Here is a 24,334-nt window from a genome sequence, read left to right as displayed (position 1 = left end):
TTTTTTATTGCAAGACAGAAAGTAGGACACTTTTTCTTGAAAAAATACTTTTTTCATTTTGTTATTTTCTTAAGATTCAGTTTTTGCAGTGAAAACTGTTGATGCAAAAAGATAATTTTATAAATGAATTTGGACTTTTTGAAACATTGCCAAAAAATAGCTGTAAATGTAATGTTCTAAAACAGCATAGTATGATCTATTTAGATTTAAGCTAAAATGGCCTTCATGTCTGTTGTTGATGACGATATTTTTAATACCTTTATCCACATGTACGAGTCATATACTTCAGCTGCTAAAGATGCTAACAGTGCATGTTCATACAACCACATGGACAGAACCAGCAAAAAACAATAATGTCATCTAGATTTGCTTTATCTTGGTCAGAAAACTGGTGTGAAATAAAAAGACGTAGATTAAAAAAATGTGATTACAGTTTGGCACCAAGCAGGAAAGTGCTGCATAGATGTTTGACTTAAATCACAGCAGTTATCACTTTTAAGGAATACCGCTGTGATTACTGATTAGCTTTTTTAAAAGAGAAGAGCAAATTTTTACTCTCAGAAAGGAAGCAACTAACAAATGTCATGTTTGTAGCTATGGGCCAATTTACTAAAGCAAAAGTAAAAGTTTCAGTAAGTGAACTGTGCATCTGACAAGAAATACTCTGAGCCGCAGTGTTGGACAGAGATGACACAATAATGATGTTATGGTGGGTTTGGGAGAAGGTGCAGGTTCATACAGCTAGCAGGCGGTCTCCAGTCTGCAGCCGTCCATCCTTCTGGGCAGCACCTCCTTCTATTATCTTGGTGATGTAAATGCTGTTGTCTCCTGGGATGTGCTGGTTCCCGATCCCTCCAGCGATGCTGAACCCTAGTCCTGGTTATGTAACACACATTCACAGAAGGATTTATTAACAAACGTGTGATTATATGCGTTTGTTTTTTTTGTTTATCTGCGTGGTATAACCTCTAACCTTTGGGTCCTTTGAGCAGGTTGACCTCCAGGATCGTCTCAGGTGGGGCCTGCCTCCGTCGGACCAGCAGCCTCACAACAGGCCCCGCCTCCTTCAGGGCTTCCACTGCCCGACTATGAACCACCTCAGACACATCGACGTCGTTCACACGCAGCACACAGTCGTTGACCCTGCACCCAGAGAGGTTCAAACCTGCATCAAACTGTGTTTAATAGATAAAAGCAGGAATATCCAACCAGAGCTAATGAAAGAAGAGACATCTAAAACGCTCAATATCATCTTTTTATTTTTTTTTTGCATGTTTCAGGCTTTGTTTCTGCAGTGAATCATAACGTTGAGGAAGCACACAAAGCTCAGAGGCAGAAGAATGAAGAAACTCTGCCTCCCACACAGCCCAGCCTGGCTGGACACAGTGCTGGTGAGCACTAAAAAGGAGAGAAGAGAGGTTAAAGCGGAGAGGAGTATGGAGGATGCAGAGGAGCTGGGAGAGAAGACGGAATGAAGGAGGTGGGAGAGGAGACTGCTGAAGAAGCAAACCTACCCCAGCCGTCCATCCATAGCGGCTGCTCCTCCTGGGATTATCTTGGTGATGAAGATCCCCGGATCATCTGGAATGTGAGGATTGTCTATTCCTCCAGCAATGCTAAAGCCCAGGCCAGAATTCCCCTAAACACAAGTTGTGGTCAGCATTTTAAGTAAATTACAACAAACAACAGATAATATACAGCTAAATGTAAAGGGCTGTATCAAATGAGAGATTAGAACATCCCAGAATTACTTTTTTTTTAATGAATAACAAATGCATAATAATGCTAGGAGAAGTGAAGCTTCCAAAGCAGCATTTCTGTTGACACAATGGATAAACGAGGAACACTGCAGATTTATGATGTTCTTATCCCAGAGATTACACCGACCCCACACGGATCCAAAGGGTTCAAGCCCCCTGCTGCATTTGAAGGCCAGACGGCAAAAAAGACAGCTGAGAAAAGACTTCACTTTATTATTTTCTATAATTAATGAGCAACAGTCACAACAAATTAGGACAGAGGGAGGCTGAGGCCTCCCTGTGTGCTGCTCTGAAGCTGGGCCTTAACACCAAATGCTAAACACCCACAGACCTTTCAAAGTGTGACTCTGCATAGTCTGTTTAAGCTTTCTGCACTGCAGAAATGTCACTTATAGTGATAGGGCCAGAGAGATGCGGTGCATCCATCGAGGGTTTGGAGATGCATCCGTATGTGGGCGGAATAATGACAGCAGAAACATAAAGCTCCTCCACTAGAAGCTGAACTAGCACAGCCAAGTGCAGCGATGCCTGCTGAACAATTGAACAGGAGAGCACTTTACATTTCTGGCGTCTGCTGATGACATGTGCCTGAGGATTATGTAAAAACTCATGCATCGCTGGCCTTTTTTTTTGCCTGCTCTCTTGCTCACATGAGGCATTACATGCATGAGCTTCCTAACGTAGGAACACCTGAACCAAAAATACGAAACAATTTACCCTAAAATTCTACAAATCAATCGAGGTTTGTCAGATTCTTTTAGTGAGCAAAGAAAGAGCTGCTTGCTACCACCTAGTGGGGAGAAATCAATACATCATGTAGAAAACATCACAGAAGAGTGAGTGGTGTGCAGGAGGATGTAAAAATAGAGATACAGCTTACCCTTTCCAAAATGATCTCTTCATATTTATACATCGCATCACTGCCGTTTACCTGCCAAAATGACAAAAATAACAGTAACTGAGCACAAATCGTTACAATCTGATTCTACTGATGGTGAATAAACTTATATTTGCACTCTAGTGCCATGGTTATCTTGTGCGGACAAAAATGAAGAAATAGTGCACATGCAAAATCTGTACAGTCAAGCATGGTCCCTCCCTACAATGATGGATGTTGGCCCACGTGGAGAACAGCATGTTGCTGCCAGGAGTAAGCCTTTTTTTTCCACTCACACAAAACATGTTCACGCACCAGAGGAAGTGAGAATAGGAGGGATATATACTGTACAGACAGTGAGAGCAGATACTTACATAAGGGCCTGCATCTAGTGAGTCTGCGTTGACAATAATGGGGGGAGGGTTGGCCTGTGGATATGAAGAGATAAACATTAGCTCGGTGCGTGAGGCTGGCAGAACACAGATGTAATGCGGTACATGGCTCGGCAGCGGCGGATGCCATAGGAACCGTCCCTGGGACTGCGAATGTGGGAAGCGGCGAGTCAGAGGGGGCGTGGAAAGGTGTCGGGACTGAGAATGAGGACTGGGGCGAGGAGACCGCTGCTTATTACCGCCACAGCCAGACGCGATGCAGCCATCTCATAAAACCAACCAGCTTCTGTTTCGGCTGCTGGAACAATACACTTATCCCACGTCTGCTTTCACTGCGCTCTCATGGGAAATAACACCATGTAGTATCACACAGAAAATGCATCATTTGATGGTGCAGGAATGCATTAAACTGTGGGAGAGATTGTGCAGAAGTCCAAACAGAAAGAGAAATAAATCCAGCAGGCCTGGTGTGGTGGAGCGTTTATAGAGTTTAAACACTAAAATGAATTCAAAATTTCCCAAATGTTATCCTTCCTACATTTGTAGATGTTTTCACATTTTGAAAACATATCTTATTATGTTGATTAAACAAGATGAAGGTGCATTTTACTTTCTCTTCCTCTAAGAAATTTTGTCTTACAAGCAAAATGATGATTTAATTGCTTTCAGTCATTGTTTTTTGGTCTGGAAACGATATTTTCAGGCATTTAGATGTAGTGTGACAGTTTTATTACATAAAATTGTTTTAAAGAAACTATGTTTGCAGCTAATTTTTAGCCAAAATGTATCTAAAGTTCTCATGTTTTCTCAGAATTTTCAAAATAAATGTCCTAACACTAAAAGCTACTTTGGAATTTGAGTAAAAAATTAACTTATATCGATCTACTGTTTTTTGGTTTTGCATTTAAACAATTCCTACATCTTCATTAATTTATTTCCAAATAATTGCAAATATTTGAGTTATAACAATAGCAGACCTGCAGATCAGGACTACATGCTGGATTTTACTAAATCCTTCCACATTGGCTCTTTTGTGCCACCTGGTGTTTTTCTGTCCTGCAAAAATATATACAAAAAAAAAGTATCACAGGAGCCAAAGCAAGACAGGAAGTACGAGATGGAGCAAAGGGTTTAGAAACATCCAAAGCCCAACTTTTAGTTCACGACAAACTGTCCATTTGTTATTTATTGGAGGATGTTTTCAAGAATTTGGGAACGTTGAATGTTTGATCCTTAAGACAAACAATCTCCTGTTTGATTTGCTTGTGGTTATTCGTGGACTTAATTGTTGCGAAAGTTACTTTACATGCGTAAAAAAAGACAAATTAAATATAAATGTGATATTCCTCATTCACTTTAGGTGCGTTTCTGTGATCCAGTTACTAAAAGTCAAAACACAGGCAAGTATGAGTATTTTGGAGAATAACACGACCAATTTAGTTCTTTATCGCATATATCAAATGAAATATTATGTTTGCAGTATAGTGATTATAGAGCTGATAGATAAAGCATGGAGTAAGAGTTATCAACTCCCTCAGAAGTCACAAATGTTGCAACTTTCTATACTTTTTTATTGAATTTGGTAATATTTTTAGCAGCTTTAGAGTTTGTGGATGACATTTTTTAATAGCCTTGAATTTTTGCATCATAGTCGATGGAGACCCCTTTGAGAAAAAAACAAACATATTAAATGTGTTTATTTACTTAAAAACTAAGTATTTTTACCAAAAAAAAGATGTTAACTATTTCTGATATAATAAGAATAAGAATTAAAAAATGTAACATTTCCTAAAAAGCATCACTAAATTTATCTGAGAAAATGAATGTATTTTTTCAAACAGTTGTATGTACAGATTGGAGTATATTTTTACTATTTTTTACTACATTTTAGGAGCAGGTCCACAGATCTTTTGATACTGAAACACCTTTTTTTCCCCGAACAGCAGCAGCTCCAAAAACATTCCCAAAAGATTTAGTGCTCAGAAATCAAAGTTGCTCTTTAGATGAATAGGAGCATATGATGCGCTCCACTCAGCGCTGATGTGCGATGACTCTGGACAGCTGTGGCGGCTCTACTCCCCAAGTCAGCACAATCGAGCTGCAATCTGCATATGGAACAACAGATGCTCATATCTGTGCGTGTGTTTGCACGGTTTCTGTTCAAACCTTTTCCCAACACCCTTCCCACATTCCAGGACATTTAGGGGCTATTTTAACAATGAGGCTGTGAGCAATAAAGGACTACGACCAAAAGCAGTGGCACATTTTTAAAGGGAAACCGTGAAATACATTTGATGTGCTTAAACCCTTCCTCAGGGCAACACAGGGGATACACTGTCATCCCTGGATGACTGACAGACTATGACACTGATTCCACTGCAGAGTTTGCACCAAACCGCACCAGTTCCAGCATGATGCCGGCTGGCTGTAGTAGACCAGAACAAGTGAGGGGAAGCTAGAACACAACAGAACCACAGATACCTGAGGTAGCCTCGTAACTAAGGTCTGAATCGATCAAACTCAGAAATACGAGGCCATATTTCAAATAAAGTTATACAGAAATTTACGAAATATCAATTCGAACACCAAATTGTGTGGTTCTAAAAACAGCTTGATAAGACTACTTTTTAAAAGTTCCACTCCAATCATTTGATCTAAAGTAAAAGTATTCTCAGAGGTGATCCTTTAATTATGATGATGCTGTTTTTAGCCAGAATCAAAACCTGTGTTGTTTTCTTGGACATAGAGCGGCAAAAGCTCATTAGAAATCCACCTCTGAGTTGTGGATGGGACCGTTGGTGTTGAGTAAGCCTGCGATGATTTCCCATCATCCCTTTATTTACACGCTCTCCTGCTAGCTTATAGCCTCTCACAGCCCCATTAGCGGTGCAACAAAAATGGCGAGCAGTATCAGAATTGTCCAGCTGTGCAGTTTTGATTCAAATTCCAGCACAGACGAGGAAAACGAAGACGTTGATGGATCTATTTGTCTGCAACGGAATAGAGTGGAGCAAAGAGCTTGTGGAGTAACAGTTGTAGTTTGTATGTCACAAATCTGATCTTGTTCCATCTGCATTTTTTCCATCTGCTTCGAATGCTAGAGGCGAATGCTTAAATTAAACAACATTCTGCCACCTCAGAGATTCAAGAAATGACATTAAAGGTCCTACACCACGCAGAATCTACTTTTTGAGCTTTTATACTGTTCAATCCTCACTACAAACAACCCAAAGCTGTATTTTGATCCGTCAACATATTTCTGAATAATCCTCTAAAAACTGCGCTCTCAACAGCAACCCCTCCAGTACCCATCAAAACAAACAGGTCCTCACGATCTGATGTCACAGAGTCAGACAGCCCATTTCAGGAAGAGTCAGCTCCGCCTCCCGTCTAACACCAACACCCAACTTCTCCATGAAGCTAACGGGGATCAGCTTGGTTTGTGAGCTCCCCCAGCTCGTGCAGACGCCGGCTATCTGTACAATATGTGTTGTGATCCAGTGTAGCAATGGCCAAGAAATACTCATTTCATTTAGTGTTAAATTTCATGTGGTGGCAAATGCCAAAGAACATTCTGGTGAGAAATCTGCACCACATTTAAGGTGGATCCCAAAGATATCAGAGAAGGGTGGGCAATATTAGGAAGATGGCTGTGGAAGAAGGAGCTGCAAGGAAACAGAGTTCCTGGTGGAGGTGAAAGCGAGTTACGAATTAGAAGATCTGGTGTGAACATGGATTGTTGAGTAAAGACAGAAATTGAAAATGATTTTCATGAAAGCAAAAAGAATTTTTGATACAGAGATTAATGATGCTTCAAAGAGAAGAGAAATTCAAAGCCACTGTTAATCAGAACATAATACATTGTTCTCATCATTTCAATAAATCCTGATGTTTTCATCAGGATTTATTTGCATTTTTTGAACAAATTTCACTGCAAAATGAACCCATTAGCCATCACCATTCTGTTTGTGAATGCTCCTAAAAGCAAATACACAATATGGACAACAATCTTTGCAAAAATGTTGATGTTTGGTTTTGTGGGAGAAACACACAGACGAGGCTGGCTGTAGGATGACGTCATGAAATGGGAGGCACCCACAAGGTGGAGCCTCAGAGATTGAAGCGTCTTACTTCTGGGAAGAAAAATAACTCATATTTCTAAAAAAATAATTCTTCTGTGTTCCAAAGGTATTATATGATCATATTTATGAATATAGTTAACTCCAATAGGCTTAAGAAAACTATGGTACAGGCCCTGTAAAAAGAATCTGTCACTAAAGATCTTTTTTTTGTTTTGTTTTTCATAAAACTTTGTCATATAGAAAAAAAAGCAGACTTTAGCTTGTGGCTAAAAACGGCATAATCGTAATTAAAAGATCACTGGGAACGCTTTTGCTATAGATCCAAAGATGATTGAAGTGACTTAAATCTCAACCCAAGTAATATGTGAGGACATATAACGCTATAGCAGAGCTTTCCTCCATAACTGTACAGCACAGACTACTGTTGTCGAGGCTGATGGTTTAGTGTGCAAACATCCATAAGTTCAAGTGCAGAAAGCCTTTGCACAAAAATCGACAGCGAGTTGAGAAAGATTTACAGCCAATTATTCCTCCATGGTCACTGCTAATTTCTTTAGTTATATCCACCAATTAGTAACAGCAGATCCTATTTCTATTGCATCATCGTCCACCCTGTCACTGAAGCTGTGTGTGTGTCTCAGCATCACATGTAGACCGTGTCCTGGTGGCGTTGCAGCACAGCACTCGCAGTGCAACATGTCGCTGGAGAACCCTCAGGACGGTAAAGCTACAAAGATTTCCAGTGAACCTTGGCAAATGCAAGGCAGAGGCCTCATCCAAACTGTTAAATAATCAATGCGTTCCCATGGTAACTGCTGCTTTCACTGTATTGGCGGAAAAGCTGCCTCCCCTCGCCTGGTTTCTTCTCGCCGTCGCCCCACTGCAGTCACTGCAGCTCTGAGCTCATACGTGCTAGACCACTGGGTGGATGTGCCTTGCTGCCTGCAGTGCTGTCTGTCCACGGCAGATGCACACGAGTACACGGCATTTATCAAATCCTCAGACATTATAAATGTGTCTGCCGTGTCCTATGGGGTACGGATTTGAGGGGATGGATGGAGAACATTATTCAAACAGAAGATGCTTTAAGAACAAATCCAGCATGTGTAATGTGCATCTTTAAAGCTTACAGTCTTGCTCATGCTTTAGCACACAATCCTGTCTTCACAGTTTGTTCCTTCAGGTTTGATAAGACAAATACGTTGAATTATATTCATTGAAAAGAAAAAGAAAATCAAGAAGCAGCTTATTTAAATGGTTGAAGTCTGATTTTGTAAAATTGCATTTTCTGCTTTTTTTTGTTTTTTGCTTTTCCAAACTGTATATATGTAGACATTGGTTAAAAAATATTCATTTTTTGTAAAAAAAGCAAAGCAAATATTTTCACAACTATGTACGAATTCTTATAATATTTCTAATTCAAATGTTCACCTAAAATTGGACTAGTTACGTTTTTACTACATTTTTGTACCAAAAAACCCCAGAAACTACTAAACACTGCAGTTGTGCATACAAGTATCATATAAATTTTAGCAAAAGTGACAGAAAATAGAATCGACTTTAAACATGCAATTATGACCCTGACGGTAGTTTTAGTCTGGACAAAAAGAAGGAATGTTAACTTTAGCAGCAGAAACGGAAATATATTTATTTATCTCTATGGAGTTTACACATAATTCTTCAAAAATGCATTAGCAGGTATTTATTATGAGGTTTCAAATATTGCAAAAATGTTTGATAAAACTGCCATAAACTGACTTTTGATGAGCCAAATGATGAACACTGAAACCTTCTAGACGTGTCAGCACCACCATCTTTTCCAGTAGACTTCATCAAAGGCAGGGAGGAGCGCTAGAACAACAGAGTTCAGCATGTGCGCACTGACGGCGTGCTGACAGGGCAATAACCCTTTCCTCCTTAGTGGATATTTCTCTATCAGCTCCTTTCTCACTGAGACACACTGACATGGGATCTGAGTCTCCTGTGGTGACATCGCAGTGAAATATGACAGTCAGCCTCGCTCAGATGATGCGCCCAGTCAATCAAATGATAGTGGATGCTGAAGCAACCTCTTTTCTGGAACAACGTCGGCTCTAATGGCAGATAGGAGAAGAAGGCCTGCTAAGACAGGTTTATCTAAAAATGAAGAGGCCTCGGGCTGCACTGCATCTTTCATTTTACAGCAGAATAGGAGGCACGCTGCAATCTAATCAATAACTACTCAATTACCATGCACCCAACATCTCATTCATGCTGAACCACCTGTGCCAAGGGGGGAAGAGGGGAGGCACGGGGCAACAGAGTGACAGATGGATGGAGATGCGGTGAACATATGACAGCCCTGGATGTTCGACAAAACTCAAAGGCAAGAACGAAGATGAAATGGAGAGATTTAATCAAGAAATCAAGTCAAAAGCGCCTCTCCCCCTTGAGCAGCACCTAGATCAGTTAGAACTGGGACCTTTGACGTTCTTCACGCCCATTTAAGCTTAACGTATTTCAACTTGATGGGTAGAATTGAGCATTCTGACAGTGTGCCCACCGCCGACAGAAACAGCACACGTGCCTCTACAAAACTATAACTAACAGTCCATCGCAGCTGCGTCTTTATGTAATATTTCTAAAGCACGTTCTGGCTTACCTCTGCCAGCTGAGCAGATCCAAATGACCTTCACAAGTGCAGCTATGGATGAGCCAGAACGGCGCGTAACCAATATTCACGACACTCCTGCTCCAGAAGGCCTCCTACAAGCCTGTTGACAACTAAAGGGCTTCGGACCTGACAGCGGCTCTCTGCGTGCGCCTCTGACTTCCAGAGCCGTGCGGCGAGCAGGCATTCTGACATGTCAGAGTGGGAGCTTGTAAATAATAGCAGTGGGACGGATGCTAATGTTGACGCTGTTCGCTGTCACAGTGTCGTGGCACACAGGGAGTCACACAACGAGCTGACGTTTATTAACATTACAACAACCACTGTCGCTTTTCCTCCACGACAAACCTTCATGTCGGCTGTGAAAGTCATTTGTATCCATGGCGGCTGAAAGTTTTCTCAATTAAGCAACCATGTCGTCTGTACTGTGATGCTGTTTCACATTCTGCAATGTTGTGCGCAGGTAGTTCACCAATGATTTTGTTATCAACTTCATTTTATTATGCTTTAAAATGTTTATGAAGTTTTAAAAATGACGGCTCATTAAAGTCACAACACAGAATGAAATGAGATAACTCACAAAATATTTATTATCAATAAATATCATCACAATTTAGGTAAATATTCTGGTAATGTTAACAGAAAACTAGATTCTTAGATAATGTACATATGAAAAAGACTCCATCTATTTTGCTAATTGTACCAATAATAATGAAATTATACAGATAGAAATATTAATCGGAATTGATGTAATTGATGCAGACACTAGGACTCAACTAAAAAACTTACAGAGTGAATTGATGGTTTTCTTTTCTATGTAGTTTTAAATACATAAATAAGAACTGAAATAGTGTGCATTTAACTATTTTTTGTATTTTATTTTATAATAATCCCTCACATTATTAAATGGAAAATAATAGTTAAAGTGCATCAATATAATTTACTGACTTTCAGTGAAAAAGTAAAGATTTACCTCTAAAAGATTTAGAGATGGTGTTTAAATCTGTGTGCACCAAAAACACCAGAAAATATGAACAGGAAAGTGTACTTCTGAGTTCTAAACAATAATTATTATGTTTTCTTACATATCGTGCATATAAATAAAGCCTAATCAGAAGAGGTGTCCCCTCTTTTCTACTTCAAAATTAGCAGCAGTTACCCTTAAGATAAAGCCCAAATGCTCCAGAGATGATTGTGCATTGATATAAATAGTCTATTAAAAAGATCCCATTAATACTAATCTGCAAATGTTTCTATAGCAGCCTCTGATGAGCAAAGGATCCTTAACAGTTCCCCTCCAGGATGGCTTTGGAAATGCTCCGTACTGCAGGCAGCCTGTCATGTGTGAGCGTCATCAGTATGCTTCACATAATCCCGCGCCCGCTTCTTCCTCTACATCAGAGGTCACTGCGGCATGTTGGCTCACCATTCTGAACTGGTAGCTCCTTTTTGTTGCAGCTACAGTACTCGCTCTTCTCTGGATACTTTGATATCCCGTTTGGTTGGCTGGCACTGTTGTGATTTTCTGTTTTCAAACTATTGAGCCCCCTGTTGCATAATATTCAAATTCCACAATTTTTCCTTCATGGAGTCAAAGTATTTTTTTGCTGTATTCTCTATTTTGATGTTATAATTTTTAGAGTATTGGAACAATATAAAGATGTACTTTTTAAATGTTAAATGATTTAGTTAAGAATTATTGATTCAAGCTTTAACAGCACCAATGTGTACAAAAAAATGAACTTTCCTGGATAGACACAAAAGACAAATTTAAATGTAAAGCCGCAAATTTTAGCCATTAAAATAATATTATTGACATTTATTGCAGAGATGCTGGTGAATCAAGTTCCACACAACATTGATGATCTTAAAACGTTTCCAAACATTGAACACAAGTTGAAGCAAAAAGGCAAACAGTGGAGTTTACAAGCAGGTCTCACGCTATCTTTAATATTTTCGAAGAGTACCTTGATGATTTTAATCAATCCACTACCATGGAGCTAATACTCTTACCAGATACACTGCAATGTGCAAACACCTATTCAAACAGCACTAAAAAGATCACATCAGCTGCAGTCCCAGACCCCAAAAAGAAGATGCTACTAAAGCAGATCAGGAAAGGGAAGTTTCTATGACACACTTTAATTCTTAGCAGACCCTTCACTACAGTAGGGAAAAAATTGTGATTTTCTATGCAACCAAGCAAAAACTTTAAATAATACAATACCTCCTGTTTTATATCGATAGAATTCAAGATTGACGCCAACTTCGCAAGACAGAAACCCAAGAATCCTATTATCCCTGTAGTTTTCCGCTCCTTTAGGTCAAAGTTTTAAAAATTATATTGAATTTGAAAGCAAAAATGAAAAAGTATGAGTAAAACAGGTCTTTAGAAGTGTGGGTGGGTAAAGAAGTTAAGCTGACATCACACTGTAGGATGAGAAACACGAGGATTTGTTTAAAACCGCTTACTGAATGATGCTGACTGAACAGAAAACGCTTCTTTAGCATTGACATTAGGGTAGCAGCCATTGACTGTATATAGAGAGCTGGACCAAGTGACCCCTCCTCCATTGCGCTCCAAATAGGAAGTACCAGCTGGCTCCAAGAATCCCATGGACCTCTATAGAGAGATAAACATCTATTACACAGTCATTCTTTTATTCAGAATAACCATTCCTGCTCTGAGACTTTTTTTCTTAACATCTTCATGTTAATCCCATTTTTTCTTAATCATAAGTTATTCAAGTTATAAACTGACCAATCAGACGCCTCAGTAAAAGCATGTGCTGGTCCCACCTCAAACATTTGATTCACACATGAGGCGCTGTCATTGGGAGGGGAGTGGCCCTCCAACAAGCTCGCTCATGATTAGCGTCAGTAGTTGCTCTAGAAATGTTGACTCAGACCGACTCGGCCAAGCACTGTTGTATGACTACAACATGGCGGCTTCATTTTGCTGAAGCTGGAGGGAAGGCATTTTCTATTGGTGACGTCACACTTGCTCTGTCCGGGTCTATATATACAGTCAATAGTACAATGAGATGCTAACACAGCTGTCCTATTTGTTTTCCTCCCCAAACATCGATCTTTTATCTGAGAAACATCCATCTTCCTAAATATTTGGACAGAAATAAAACTAATCACTGATATAATCTGAAGCTGTCACTCAACCTTCATTACTCTTTTGATCATTCCCAGTGGTCTTCTAATTCTGATTATGCTGTTCTTAGCAAGAATCAAAAACCTGTGTCAGTTTTTGGGACATCGTTTTAACAGTAGTTCATCAGAAATTCACCTCTGTGTTGAGGGCAGGAGAGCTAGCATAGAGCAAGCCCACCCCCACTTCCAGTCATCCATCTGTTCACGCTCTCTCTTGCTAGCTTACAGCTCCTTACAATCTTACACTGGCGGTGCAACAAAAAAAAGTGAGCAATATTAGAGCTATCCAGCTGTGTAGCTTTGAGGCAGATGTCACCTTTCGCAAGAAAAAACAATTCATTTGGTTGCAACTGGATGCATCTGAACGAAGTGGAGCAGAGAGCTTGTGGTTTGATGATTGGAGCTACATCACAACCACAAACTTTTTCCAACGGTATTTTTTTGTCTGCTCCTAAATCACGATGGTTCAAATTTAAGCTTCTTACGTCTTAACTATGTCCTCCACCATGAAAAAACTGCCACAAGAACCTACTAAAAACACTAAAAAACACAATTTTGATTGGAGTGCGTCTTTAAGCAAGAAGACATCCACATAAAACTCAACAATCTGAAACCACTAGCACCCCTCGTGCTGCTGCCTTTCATGGAGCACTTTGTTTTGTCGAGGTTTGGTTTTTTTATTCCCTTTCTGGAGCAGCCAAAGAACACAATCATCTGAGCTGCAATTAGGCCCTTCCAATTTTAGAGTTGTCACCACCCCACCCACCCACCTTTGGGAGAAACATTTTATTGCTATGGTTACGGTTTTGTCTTTTCTCCAATTTCCTTTATGGGACTTTAACTCCACAAGACATTCCATACTCGAGTAAATATTTGCTCTCTTCCAAATCTGCCTTTGCCTTGTTGTCTTGGGCTGGGAAAAGCAGATGTTCCGACTGGTGCTGCTTTGCAAATTAAAAGTCGTGCTGCAGCGGCAGAATTACAGGGAGAGCGATGCACCTCATTCTGTCTCCTCGCCGAGCGGCAGGGACCCTGCTGTCACGCCTGAGGTTTCATGCTCCTCTATAAGCTCCACTAGGAAACGCCCACACACATGCACACACACACACACACACACATCTCCATTCACTACCATTCCCTGAGTTTTGGCTAACAACAAGAGTAGGTGTTGAAAGTGATGAAAAATTACAGTAAGTAGGACAACGGGCAAACAAAAACAGGAGCCACTCCTCTAGTCTCCCTCTGATATTCATGAATTTATGAGCACATCCTTCCATATGCCGGTGTATTTAGCGCCAAACCACAGAGGGAAAAACGGGGCATTGTTTTAAACGTTCGTAGCCGACTGCCAGATCAAGCCGCCTCCCGCAAAGAGTCCACGTTTTCCATTTTAGTTTGCCCACCTTGCAAAAGGTTGTGTTTTGGCAACGTTCAGAGTCCAAAAGGATGCAGCTGAACCCAGATCAGAGCAACCATCTTATTGAACTGGAGGGATGACACACTGATCTGAAAACGCTCAAACCTTTAATGCTGGGACTTCTAACAGGGATTCCTGTGATCAAACGCTGCATAGCAGCTGACTGGGAAAACAACAAACCTGTTGTGGTGGAAGGAGAGTAAAGGCGGCGATGGAAGGCGGCCATCTTACTACAAAACGAACACAGGAAGATAAACAACTGTTTTCTGCTTCACAATGTGCTGACTCAGGAGGTGGCGTTAAAAAGCATATATGGCCAATTGGCTCTTTGTGTTTTATTTTATCCCTAAAAAGTTTTAGACTGAGCTGTTAGTGAGTCTTTATTGTGTAACGCAAATGTCCATATTCTCAGTGACCACAGCCAAGCAAAAGAGAGGCAAAGGAGGAGCTGGATCCTGGTTAAAGCTTAAAGGAGTCACCACATTTTCCACATTTTTTTCCACTTTTTCTTTAGTAAATTTAAAGTTCAATCTGGGGCAGCATTAGGTCATGAATAGAACAATTGTCCTGGCTTTGGTTGGAGTGAATGTTCAGTCTCTTCCTGGACTGAAAAGATGTGGTGTCTGTATGAACTCATGTTAATCTAATGCAGCAGACATTTGAAAGGTTGATTCTCAAACCAAACATGGATCATTTTAATCAACGGCTTGATGACTGACCGTGCAGCAGAGGTTTTTTTTAACATATTTCTAACAATGTTGGGAGTTAGTGTGGTCACTGTAATGCTTGTTATAGCGGTATCAGTCTGTTTTTTATGTGTTAGGAATTACAAACAAGAGTTACTGCGGATAAAGTCGGACTGACAGACTTCTCTCAGTCTCTTTTGTCACACAAAAGCCTTGTTTACACTGACCGGTCCGGTCCGGTATTTTGAGCGCTTCTATTGTTAAATGGACCCATTAAACAGTACTAAACTGTACCGCTTGAGGGCCCCCATCTGTTCTAGGTCCATAGAAAAAAGGGAACGGGACAGTTGTGGCGAGGTTGCTGTAGCTATTCGCTGATTGGCAGAAAGTGATGACAACATTAGAAAGCTCCAATATAGCGCTAAGCTAGCGATTCTGTTTTCCTATTAACAGCGGTATTCTCCTTAGCCGCCCGCAATCTTCCTTCAAAGTTAGTGCACCTTATATATGACATCAGTTCAAAAATAGATCATTTATTGACAGTTCACCTTATAATCCAGAGGACCTATAGAGCAGAAAATACAACAAAACTGTTGAATTGATTTATTTATCATCTACACTGATGTCATTGTAGTGGATTTCATCTCTATATGTGCATTTTCATCTTGCATGATGTCCAGTTATTAACAGTCAAGTTTACCACTCTATATCTTCAAATTGTTTTTTTTTTTTTTGTACATTTACTCATATAAACAATAAAAAAAACATTTCAAGGATTTATTATGTAATATAAGAAGCCATTTGCCACCATTCTTTTAAATAATTGTTATTAATCATATTTTTTCTGCAAATGAATAATACTAATACACAGTTAAATAAATGTTCTTGGAATTTTTGTGAGCTTAATCTTTTGCATCCAGATTTTAGACTACAGTAATTGCAGACCAATTATTGCGCGGCAAAGACAAACTTCAGTTAATTACAGTGGATTTTATAAGTCTTGTTGTTCATACAGAAATCTAGCTAAATTCAGATTTGCAACGTTTGAACCAGATAAATCCCATCATTCAGACGCTCCTGCTTGCCCTGCGTTCTGCCCGCTGAGATGTTCTAGTGAACATATGCAAGCCTTGGATTTGGACGATTACATAATTGGAAATTTGCGTGTTAATCCACAATGGTTCATTTTGGGTTTTATAAGCAGGATGATCAGGTCAGACTGCAGGCTTTTAGTGAGCTGTAGCATTCTCTGGATAGTGAAGCCCTGAACCAGACAAAGCTGTTAATATCACTTGAGTGGCATTGGTGAAAGAGCTGAGCATTCTGGTGTTCAATAGTGACGTTCGCTGCATACCAACAGCACATTTTTTTCTATTTCATATATAATTTTGTGCTTTTACACGACCACATACATGCTTTGCATTCCTCACAAAGAATTTGTTCTTTGCTTGTACAGCTGTGACAGAACGGTGACGGAAATAAAAACCCCAACGCTTTCGGTCGCCTGCGTATCAGCACTGCAGTCTGTGCTAATTAGTTATCTGAGTAGCAAAGCTACTGTGCAGCTCTGACTGAGCCTGCACCATGGCAACACATAGGGCTGTGCCTGAGCACAGGCTCCTCTCCGCTCTCCCCTCCTCTGCTTCCTCCGCTCTCCTTCCTCTTCTTCACTGGTTCATCTCTTTCTTTATGCCACGCCTCTCACGTCTTCACCTCTTTCTTCCCCCTCTTCCCTTCCTCCCCTCACTGCAAATCTCCCTCCCTTGCATCCTGCCCTGGCTTGCATCATCGCAGCTAAAGCCAACACGACATAAAAACACTCGCTGAGGACTCAGCGTTGCAGCTTTCCTCGATGATACTTTTCTTGACATTTCACTTCAAGAATTACATCTTTTTTCTCAAAATAATTCGTAGGCTGCTTAAATTTTCATCAGCTTGACAATAACATATGTATGTTTTTAGAGTAGATTACATGGAATTGTTCGTGCTTCACAATTATCAATGTATTTTACAAACTGATCAAATACTAGAAATTATAGAGATGGAAAAACCACCAACGCAGAAAAGCGGCGTTGGAATTTGCTGTAATTCTGAATCACATTTCTCTAGAATAATGAAAGGGCATTAGCCATGTTTGTTGCCCCTCAAGATAAATCATCAAAAGGCAAGATGCAGGATCAAGCAAGTGGAAGTGGTAATTAGTGACATGTGATGTGCTTGCAGACATTTTAACGCTTTAAGCAGACTCAAAGCAATAGTTTCTTCATATGTGTGCTCTTGTGCAGATCTGCACAAAAAGCAGCAGGAATCGTTTGCTTTAGATCTTTTTTTTCTGTAGAATTCTGTCAGTGTCTTACCATGTAAAAAATATACATATATATTTCTATCAGACACACCATCATTTTTACTTTACTGCTTTGGTTGTCCTAGTTGTACGATAATATTTTTGTGTAAAATAAATCAAATATTGTTTAGAGATAAAACAGAGAGATATGCATTTTTCTTATTTTTTTGATAAACTAAACCACTTAGCTATGTTTAAATCTAAGAAGCAGTTTTATTTTTTTTTTAAAAAACGACAAAAACTCCATATTTATTTTGTGTTCAGCTGTTGTTTGGAGCATTCTTAAACTTAAACGGATGAAAGTAAAGATACACAAGATTAAAGCTTATTTACACTGAAACAAAACAATACATTTTCATTACTCATACCAACTTCACAATTATTTTTGCACAGCTGCGACAATAGTGACATTTTTCACACTATAGCCACCAATGTTATTAGAAGACTGCAAATAAATCTCATTGTTTTCATCACATATTCAGGGGCTTGACACTTTTCTTCATTTATTTGCAATAAAACATAAAATCTTGATTTTTTTGCGTTTATATTAGTCTCCAGGATAAGAAAAGGCCATGAAACGGTCTAACTCTTCAACCCTGTCACAGCTGGGAGTGGAGAGGTGTGCAGAAAATGCAACGTAGAATTAGTTCTCAACAGATCCGCTCTAAAACCCACATGTAACAAAGTCCTCATGTTTGTGTTCTCTGCTTGTCACAAATGAAAAAAAATATTGTTCTATTGTAGATCTGAACCTAAGTTGAGCTTAATTCAGGAAAAAAAACTGGTTCTTTCAAACCTCAGTTGTGATTAGTGAAAAAAGACTACATCAGGCCTCAAAGCCTTCAAAGCTAAAGAAATCTCTGTCAAATCTATGCTTAAAAAGTCAGTTTCTAAAACAAAAAAACTTCTGTATGGCAACATTTCTTATTGTAATAACAAAAATCGATGATTATGGCAGAGTAAATGAAGACTGAATGTTCTGCTTACTTGTGGAAGTACAAGTCAAAATATCATAAAAAATGCATCAAAATATAACTATAACACTATATGTCTCAGCTTAGCCAAACTACTAACATCTCAATAAATAGGAACATCATGAAAGAAATTGACTCATATTTCTTCCAATTTTCCAATAAAAAAAAACACATTTTTTATTCCTTCATTTGGACAAAATATGCTGAACATCTTCTTCAACTGATTTAAAGAATTGACTTTAGTGTTTGCTAGAAAAAAAAAAGTAATATAAGGAAATAGCCGATGTACCACAATGTACCACTAAACAATTACCCAGACCGTCTTTCTGAGTATCAGTAACCGGCAAGTACAACTTAAAGACCCAATCCAATGAAAATTGTGTTTTTGGTGTTTTTAACATGTTGTCAATGCATTTTTCACATGATGGAGAACATATATTAAGAAAATTAGGCTTAAATTGCATTTCTGATAATTTTTTTATATTCAAATTGTTGTGACGGGAGCAGATTAAAATATGCCACTTAAAAGAGCTGTAACGTAGAAACGACAACCATTAAACCACAAGCTTCCTCCCAGGGAACATTTCAATGTCGGCTCCATATGGGGATGTGAGGGGCTGTAAGTTAGCAGAAGAGAGTGTAAACAGATGGATGATGGGAAGGGAGATAGGACTCACTCTGTAGCAACAGTCCTGCCCACAACCTAGAGACAAACCTCTGATGAACTACTGCTAAACTATGCCCTAGACAACAACTGTGTTTTTTGATTTTGACTAAAACCGGCATAATCATAATTAAAAGACCACTGGGATCGCTTTCAGAACTGATCAACGATGATCGCAGTGGGACTTATAGCGCTGCTGCAACATCCTCTTATTCATTAGATTAATGGCTGTCTTATCTTTCCTGAACAAATTTCAGCATAAAACCTGAATTCAGCCATTCAAACATCCATGCAATGAAAAAAACCTGGGTTAGCAGTTTGCTTTACTGTAACCAAGTAAATGTTACACAGCAGAGAAATTTACCAAAATTAAAAAAAGAGGAAGAAAAACAAGAGGTAATAAAATCCATAAATATGATTCTAGGGTCAGGATGTCCTTCCAAAAATGTAATAAAATGTTAGGTATTAAGCTTGTACGTATTGTTTATATCCCAGGCATTGTGGCTACGCTCCTATTTATGTTGTGTCTCAGAAATTGGAGACGGGCTTCTGTTTTTTCCGAACTCATTGAACAGATGGGGCAGATCGTGACAGAATGTCTGACAGTAGACGGAGGAACGTCTGTGGTTTTGGTACAACAGGCACAGGTCTGGATATTGTCAGCTGTCAATTCAGTGGGGACAAACCGGACGCTCTTGTGAACCTAAGATACAGTGTGCTGATTCAACGGAAAACGAGTCCATTGTGCTCATTTCATTTGTGTTCAAACATTTTTCATGCTCCTTTGAAGATAAACTCATTTTTTTAGTAATAAAAAGAAAAACAGGTTACAGTAGAAGACAGACAGTAAGGTACAAAAGAGTTAAACGTACATCATTCAAAAGAAAATGTAGTACAATAAGAGATAAAGAGTCATCAAATTGTGTTTCATTCTTGTTTTAAATTTGTCAAACACTTCCAGGATAAAAGTTATTAGAAAGACTTGATCATGCACTATATCCTCTATTTCGTTACCGTTATCCCGGTTATAATTTATAGGTTTGATAGACAAAATAGAAGGGAAAGTTATAAGTTAAGGGTGGTGGTAAAACTCTATTTCTAAGAACAATTTCATAGATAAATAAATATCAGAAGTATCTTTGTTTTGAAACTTTCTCAAATATAAAATTAAATGATGACGTTCATCAAAAACGGTAGATACTTAAACTAACCAGAGAAGTAAATGAGTGTTGTTTCTGTTTTGAGGTAAAATAATTTTACATTGGAGTGAATAGGGAGTTGATTATGTCACTAAACCTTCTGTGGCCTCACTTGGCAACAGGTACTTTCATTTTTTAATGTGCTTCAATCCGGAAGTCTGGAGGTTGCCTCTCGGGAAGAATTATTGTACAAAATTCTTACACTTTTGTTTAGAAATACATTAATATGTTTTGAATATATTTGTATTAATCTGATTCAGTTCACATACTGTAAAATGTATCAGTGAAATAATGATATTTGTTAATATCATACAGTGTTACATGGTTTCTCTAAAGCAGAAGTTCTAACAAAAATGTTCAGATCATTAACAGTGTAAACATTGTTCTGCTTCTCCTGGAGGACGTTTCAGTTTGGACACTAGGTGGTGATCACGCTTTAGCAGTACTTGTGTTTTAGACCACAAATGGTTACTTTAAAAAATACTTCCTTAAAAGAGTCTAGAAAATTCATGCCTGTGAGTTTATACAGATGTTCATTTAGTCAGCGATGTATGCTTTGGTCGACCGAGTGTTAGCATTAGCCAGCCTATAGAAAATTCAATCAACTGTTAGCATCAAGCTAGCGGACTTTAGCTTTATGTGCTAAATCGATCCATATTTTAGAATCGATTGACCTATCAAGCTTAAATCCATTCAAATCGATTGATTTTATCAACAAGACTGCATCAAGTCGTATAGGTGTGACTTTTGAGGTGCACAATAGATGTAAACTATTTTCTAATATTGTTTAAATAAATGTATTATTGTTGCGTTTGCTTAAAATAGCATCTACAACAAGCAAAATATTAAAGCAAGTTAATGCTTTTTTCATAGTTTTACTTACTTTAATGATAAAAGTGTGAGCGTGTCCTGCAGAAAACTACAATGCAGACATAAGACAAACCCAGTCATGTGTAAATGAAATACATCTTTAGCTGTTTATAAGTTACAAAAAAAAATCAAAGGCTGATAGACGCTGTTGCATCATTTCTAAAAGCTGCACTTAGCCCTCAAAAAGATCTGTAAAATGCTGAGAAGAAAGAACAGAGCAGGAGACAGGCTGACTGATGTAAGGTTGGGGCGATCTCTGAAAACAAAAAAAAAAACAAGCAAAAACAGAAACACACACAGAATGGGGGGCAAACCAAATGGCTGACGGGCTGCTTGGATAATGCATTAGACAGAGATGGCACTCGGTGCAGCTACACATGGTAAGAATCGCACAGCTTCGCCAAATGTCCTCCACACACTCGCTTACACACACTGACATACATAATTACAGAAAATGGATGACAGCATAGGGATATTTATTTTATGAATGATGATTTACTTCAAAAAATAAATTTACAACAGAAGATTTAAACCACAGTGAAACGGATTTACGTGCAAACTACAGTGTCAAAAACCTGTCATTTCAAATAAAACCAACATTAACAAAAATATTTAAAATTAAAGAGCATTTTCTGAGATTGACTGAATCTTTTTTAAAATTAAAGACTACAAATAAACTAGATATGTTTGGTTGAGGTGTAGAGCTATAGGAATTGGTCAACTAAATGTATTTGGGGACGATTTAATAGCATTAGATAACAGGCTGCACACAAAGCATCAAACAGCAACTTCTGTGCATATAGGGAATATGACTTAAGAGAAAAATATAGTGAAAAAGCATGTTGTACTATTTGAAATGTTGCTTATTTCTTCTTTCAACATTCCATGTCATAAACATTTTATAAAAACAATGGAAAACTGTGTCAACATGAATTAAACAGGACTCTCTTAATTATTTATTCTCAAAGGGAGAGCCTGCATTTATATAACAGTGAAAATATTCAGTCAGAGTGATTAAAACAGTTGAAAGTCAGTGAATAACTTGTGCTGATAATTGAGTTCAAAAGCATCAGAATGTACAAAAATAGTCCCGTCTGTGATTAACAATGTCATACTTAAAGCCTGCTCCTCAGCTGTTCCACTGATATCATCTCAGACCTGTTTTTAAGGAATATTTCAATAATGTGAATTTAACCAGTAAGTAAAAGCCTATTTTAAAGACATTTTAATCAATATTTGCAAAAAATATGTTTTTAAAAGGAAAAATCTAAGCTCCAAAAAAAGGGATGTTTGGATCTTCAAAAAGAATTAAAAAATAAATAAAAAAATGACCTGATAAAATATTAAATTCAAGCTAAAAATGAGCAAAATATTAACTATTTGTGAATATGTACATTTGCTCCATTGTCTTTAAAAAAGGAAAACAATGAAAACAAACTAAATATTTGTGGTAAACAAACATTTAAATCCTTTTACTTTGTACTCAATTCTTTATGTCACTAAGGCATTTTAAACTGAAAGTGTGGGGCTATGTGTATCATACTGTTCTACCAAAGTAACAGCTGATATGACAGCAGACTGAGAGCTCTAACACTACTGGCACTCTTCAAAGCCCCAGCACACCCCCACAGGAATAAAGAGGAGTCAGAAGGTTCATGTGCAGGTTCTTCTCTGGTATTGATTAGATATAGGTGATGAAAGTCAAGAAGTGTATGTAAAATTCAAACTGATACAGAGAGATGCTCAATATCTAGTGTTTTTTTTTAACCCATAATAACCTGTGGTGACATCGGTGTAAAGTTGCGCTCATCCCACACTCCGCAACGCACAATTAAGCAAAATGAAAACGTTCATGTATGCGTGTTTTGGGCTTCTGTTTCCAAAAACCAGAGGCTCGAGTTTCTATGACGATTTTCTGGATTTACTTATAAAACGTGCAGCGACAGAACATGTGTACAAAGTTAAATCAGGTCGAACTTTAACCATTAAGGGATTCAAAGTTGGAAGTGATGAATGGATAGTGTCCCTTTTAATTAATTGAAGTGTCAACCATTGGAGAATTGATCATGAAGGAAAAATGAATAACTGTGGTTTGTGTTGGCCAGAATTATTTCATATATGGGAATAAATCTGTGAAAGAAAAAGCCTGGAGCAAGATTTGTACCGCTTCGACATTGTGTATTAAGCCTCTTCCCGCTGTAGGTGAAGAACATCCGCTAGTTAACAGAAAAGAAAAAGAAACCCTTCCCTGCTTGTTCAGTGTGAACACCGTGGGATAAAGAATCTGTATGCACACGCAGTGGAACATGTGTCACATGCTTGTCTGAACGTATCCTGAGAGAAACACATCAGAAATGTATTATGTGGTCCAATTGGCCTGTTGTGTATCCCACCTAATTTTACCTTTAAGGAAAATGAACCTGGATTCTTAGTGGTTAAGGTGACCATAGCTTTGGTACATTTAAAACCAACCCTCCTTTCCATGAAAGAGTTTCACGAAATGATACCAGTGCTGATTCAGGAGTCCAGTCTGCCATGTTTCTACACCAGTCGATAGAGATTATAAAAAAAAAAAAAAAAAAAAAACTCAGAAAACAAAGCTGATAAGCAAGCAAACAAATAGCAATCCCTTTGTTCTCTCTTCCGTCTGGCCGTGGGAAGCCAGTGAGGGGAAGGCGAGAGCTGATATGGGGCTGAGCCCTGGCAGAGCCTCTGACAGTGACCATATGGATCACAGGAGCATAGCAGCCTCGGCTTCCAGCAGGACACACACATACCTCCACTCACAGAGCCTGCTGCTCCAGGCTACTGTTCTTGTAACACAAAAGCTGCCCTAAATCGTACATCACACAGCTGAAGTTGAAAATTTCAGCAAAGGGGGAAAACCACTTGATGAACAAAAATATGTGCTGGCAGAGGACACCATCCAGTCCTCTGAATCCAGCCTCCACGTGAAAACAGTTGTGATTACAGCACAAAGGTAGAGGAAAAAATGGAGGCTTTTAAGGGAAATGTGGGTGTAATTTAACACAGTTCAGGTTCTTCAGCTCCCATCATGGTGGCGGGATTGTCAGAATCTCGCTTGCACGGTGACATCAACTAGCCAGTTTTCAAGACAGTCGGGTCATGTAAATGTTGTGCAGCATCACTCCATATTTTACTGTGCATATTTCTTTCTGACCAGCAGTGTTGTGTATGTGAAAAACATGATGTGGGAGGTTAAATTACATGTTTTTAAAAACCCACTCCAATGAAAA

General features: G+C 38.7%; 1 protein-coding gene across 9 annotated transcripts in view; it reads right to left on the bottom strand.

The window, feature by feature from the left end:
• Positions 1-24,334, bottom strand: part of dlg3 (discs, large homolog 3 (Drosophila)) — an 88,354-nt gene that overhangs the window by 33,680 nt on the left and 30,340 nt on the right. For all 9 annotated transcript variants that reach the window (XM_036214018.1, XM_036214021.1, XM_036214020.1 and 6 more), the window contains 5 exons: positions 3,012-3,065; positions 2,641-2,691; positions 1,515-1,639; positions 974-1,143; positions 740-876 (listed from right to left, as the gene is read on the bottom strand). In XM_036214018.1, coding sequence (XP_036069911.1) covers positions 740-876; positions 974-1,143; positions 1,515-1,639; positions 2,641-2,691; positions 3,012-3,065 — 537 coding nt within the window. The remainder of the gene's footprint in view (positions 1-739; positions 877-973; positions 1,144-1,514; positions 1,640-2,640; positions 2,692-3,011; positions 3,066-24,334) is intronic.

Source organism: Oryzias melastigma, linkage group LG10, assembly GCF_002922805.2.
Source record: "Oryzias melastigma strain HK-1 linkage group LG10, ASM292280v2, whole genome shotgun sequence".
NCBI lineage: Eukaryota > Metazoa > Chordata > Actinopteri > Beloniformes > Adrianichthyidae > Oryzias > Oryzias melastigma.
Note: the sequence above shows the minus strand (reverse complement) of the source record. Positions and strands in the feature narration are given on the sequence as shown.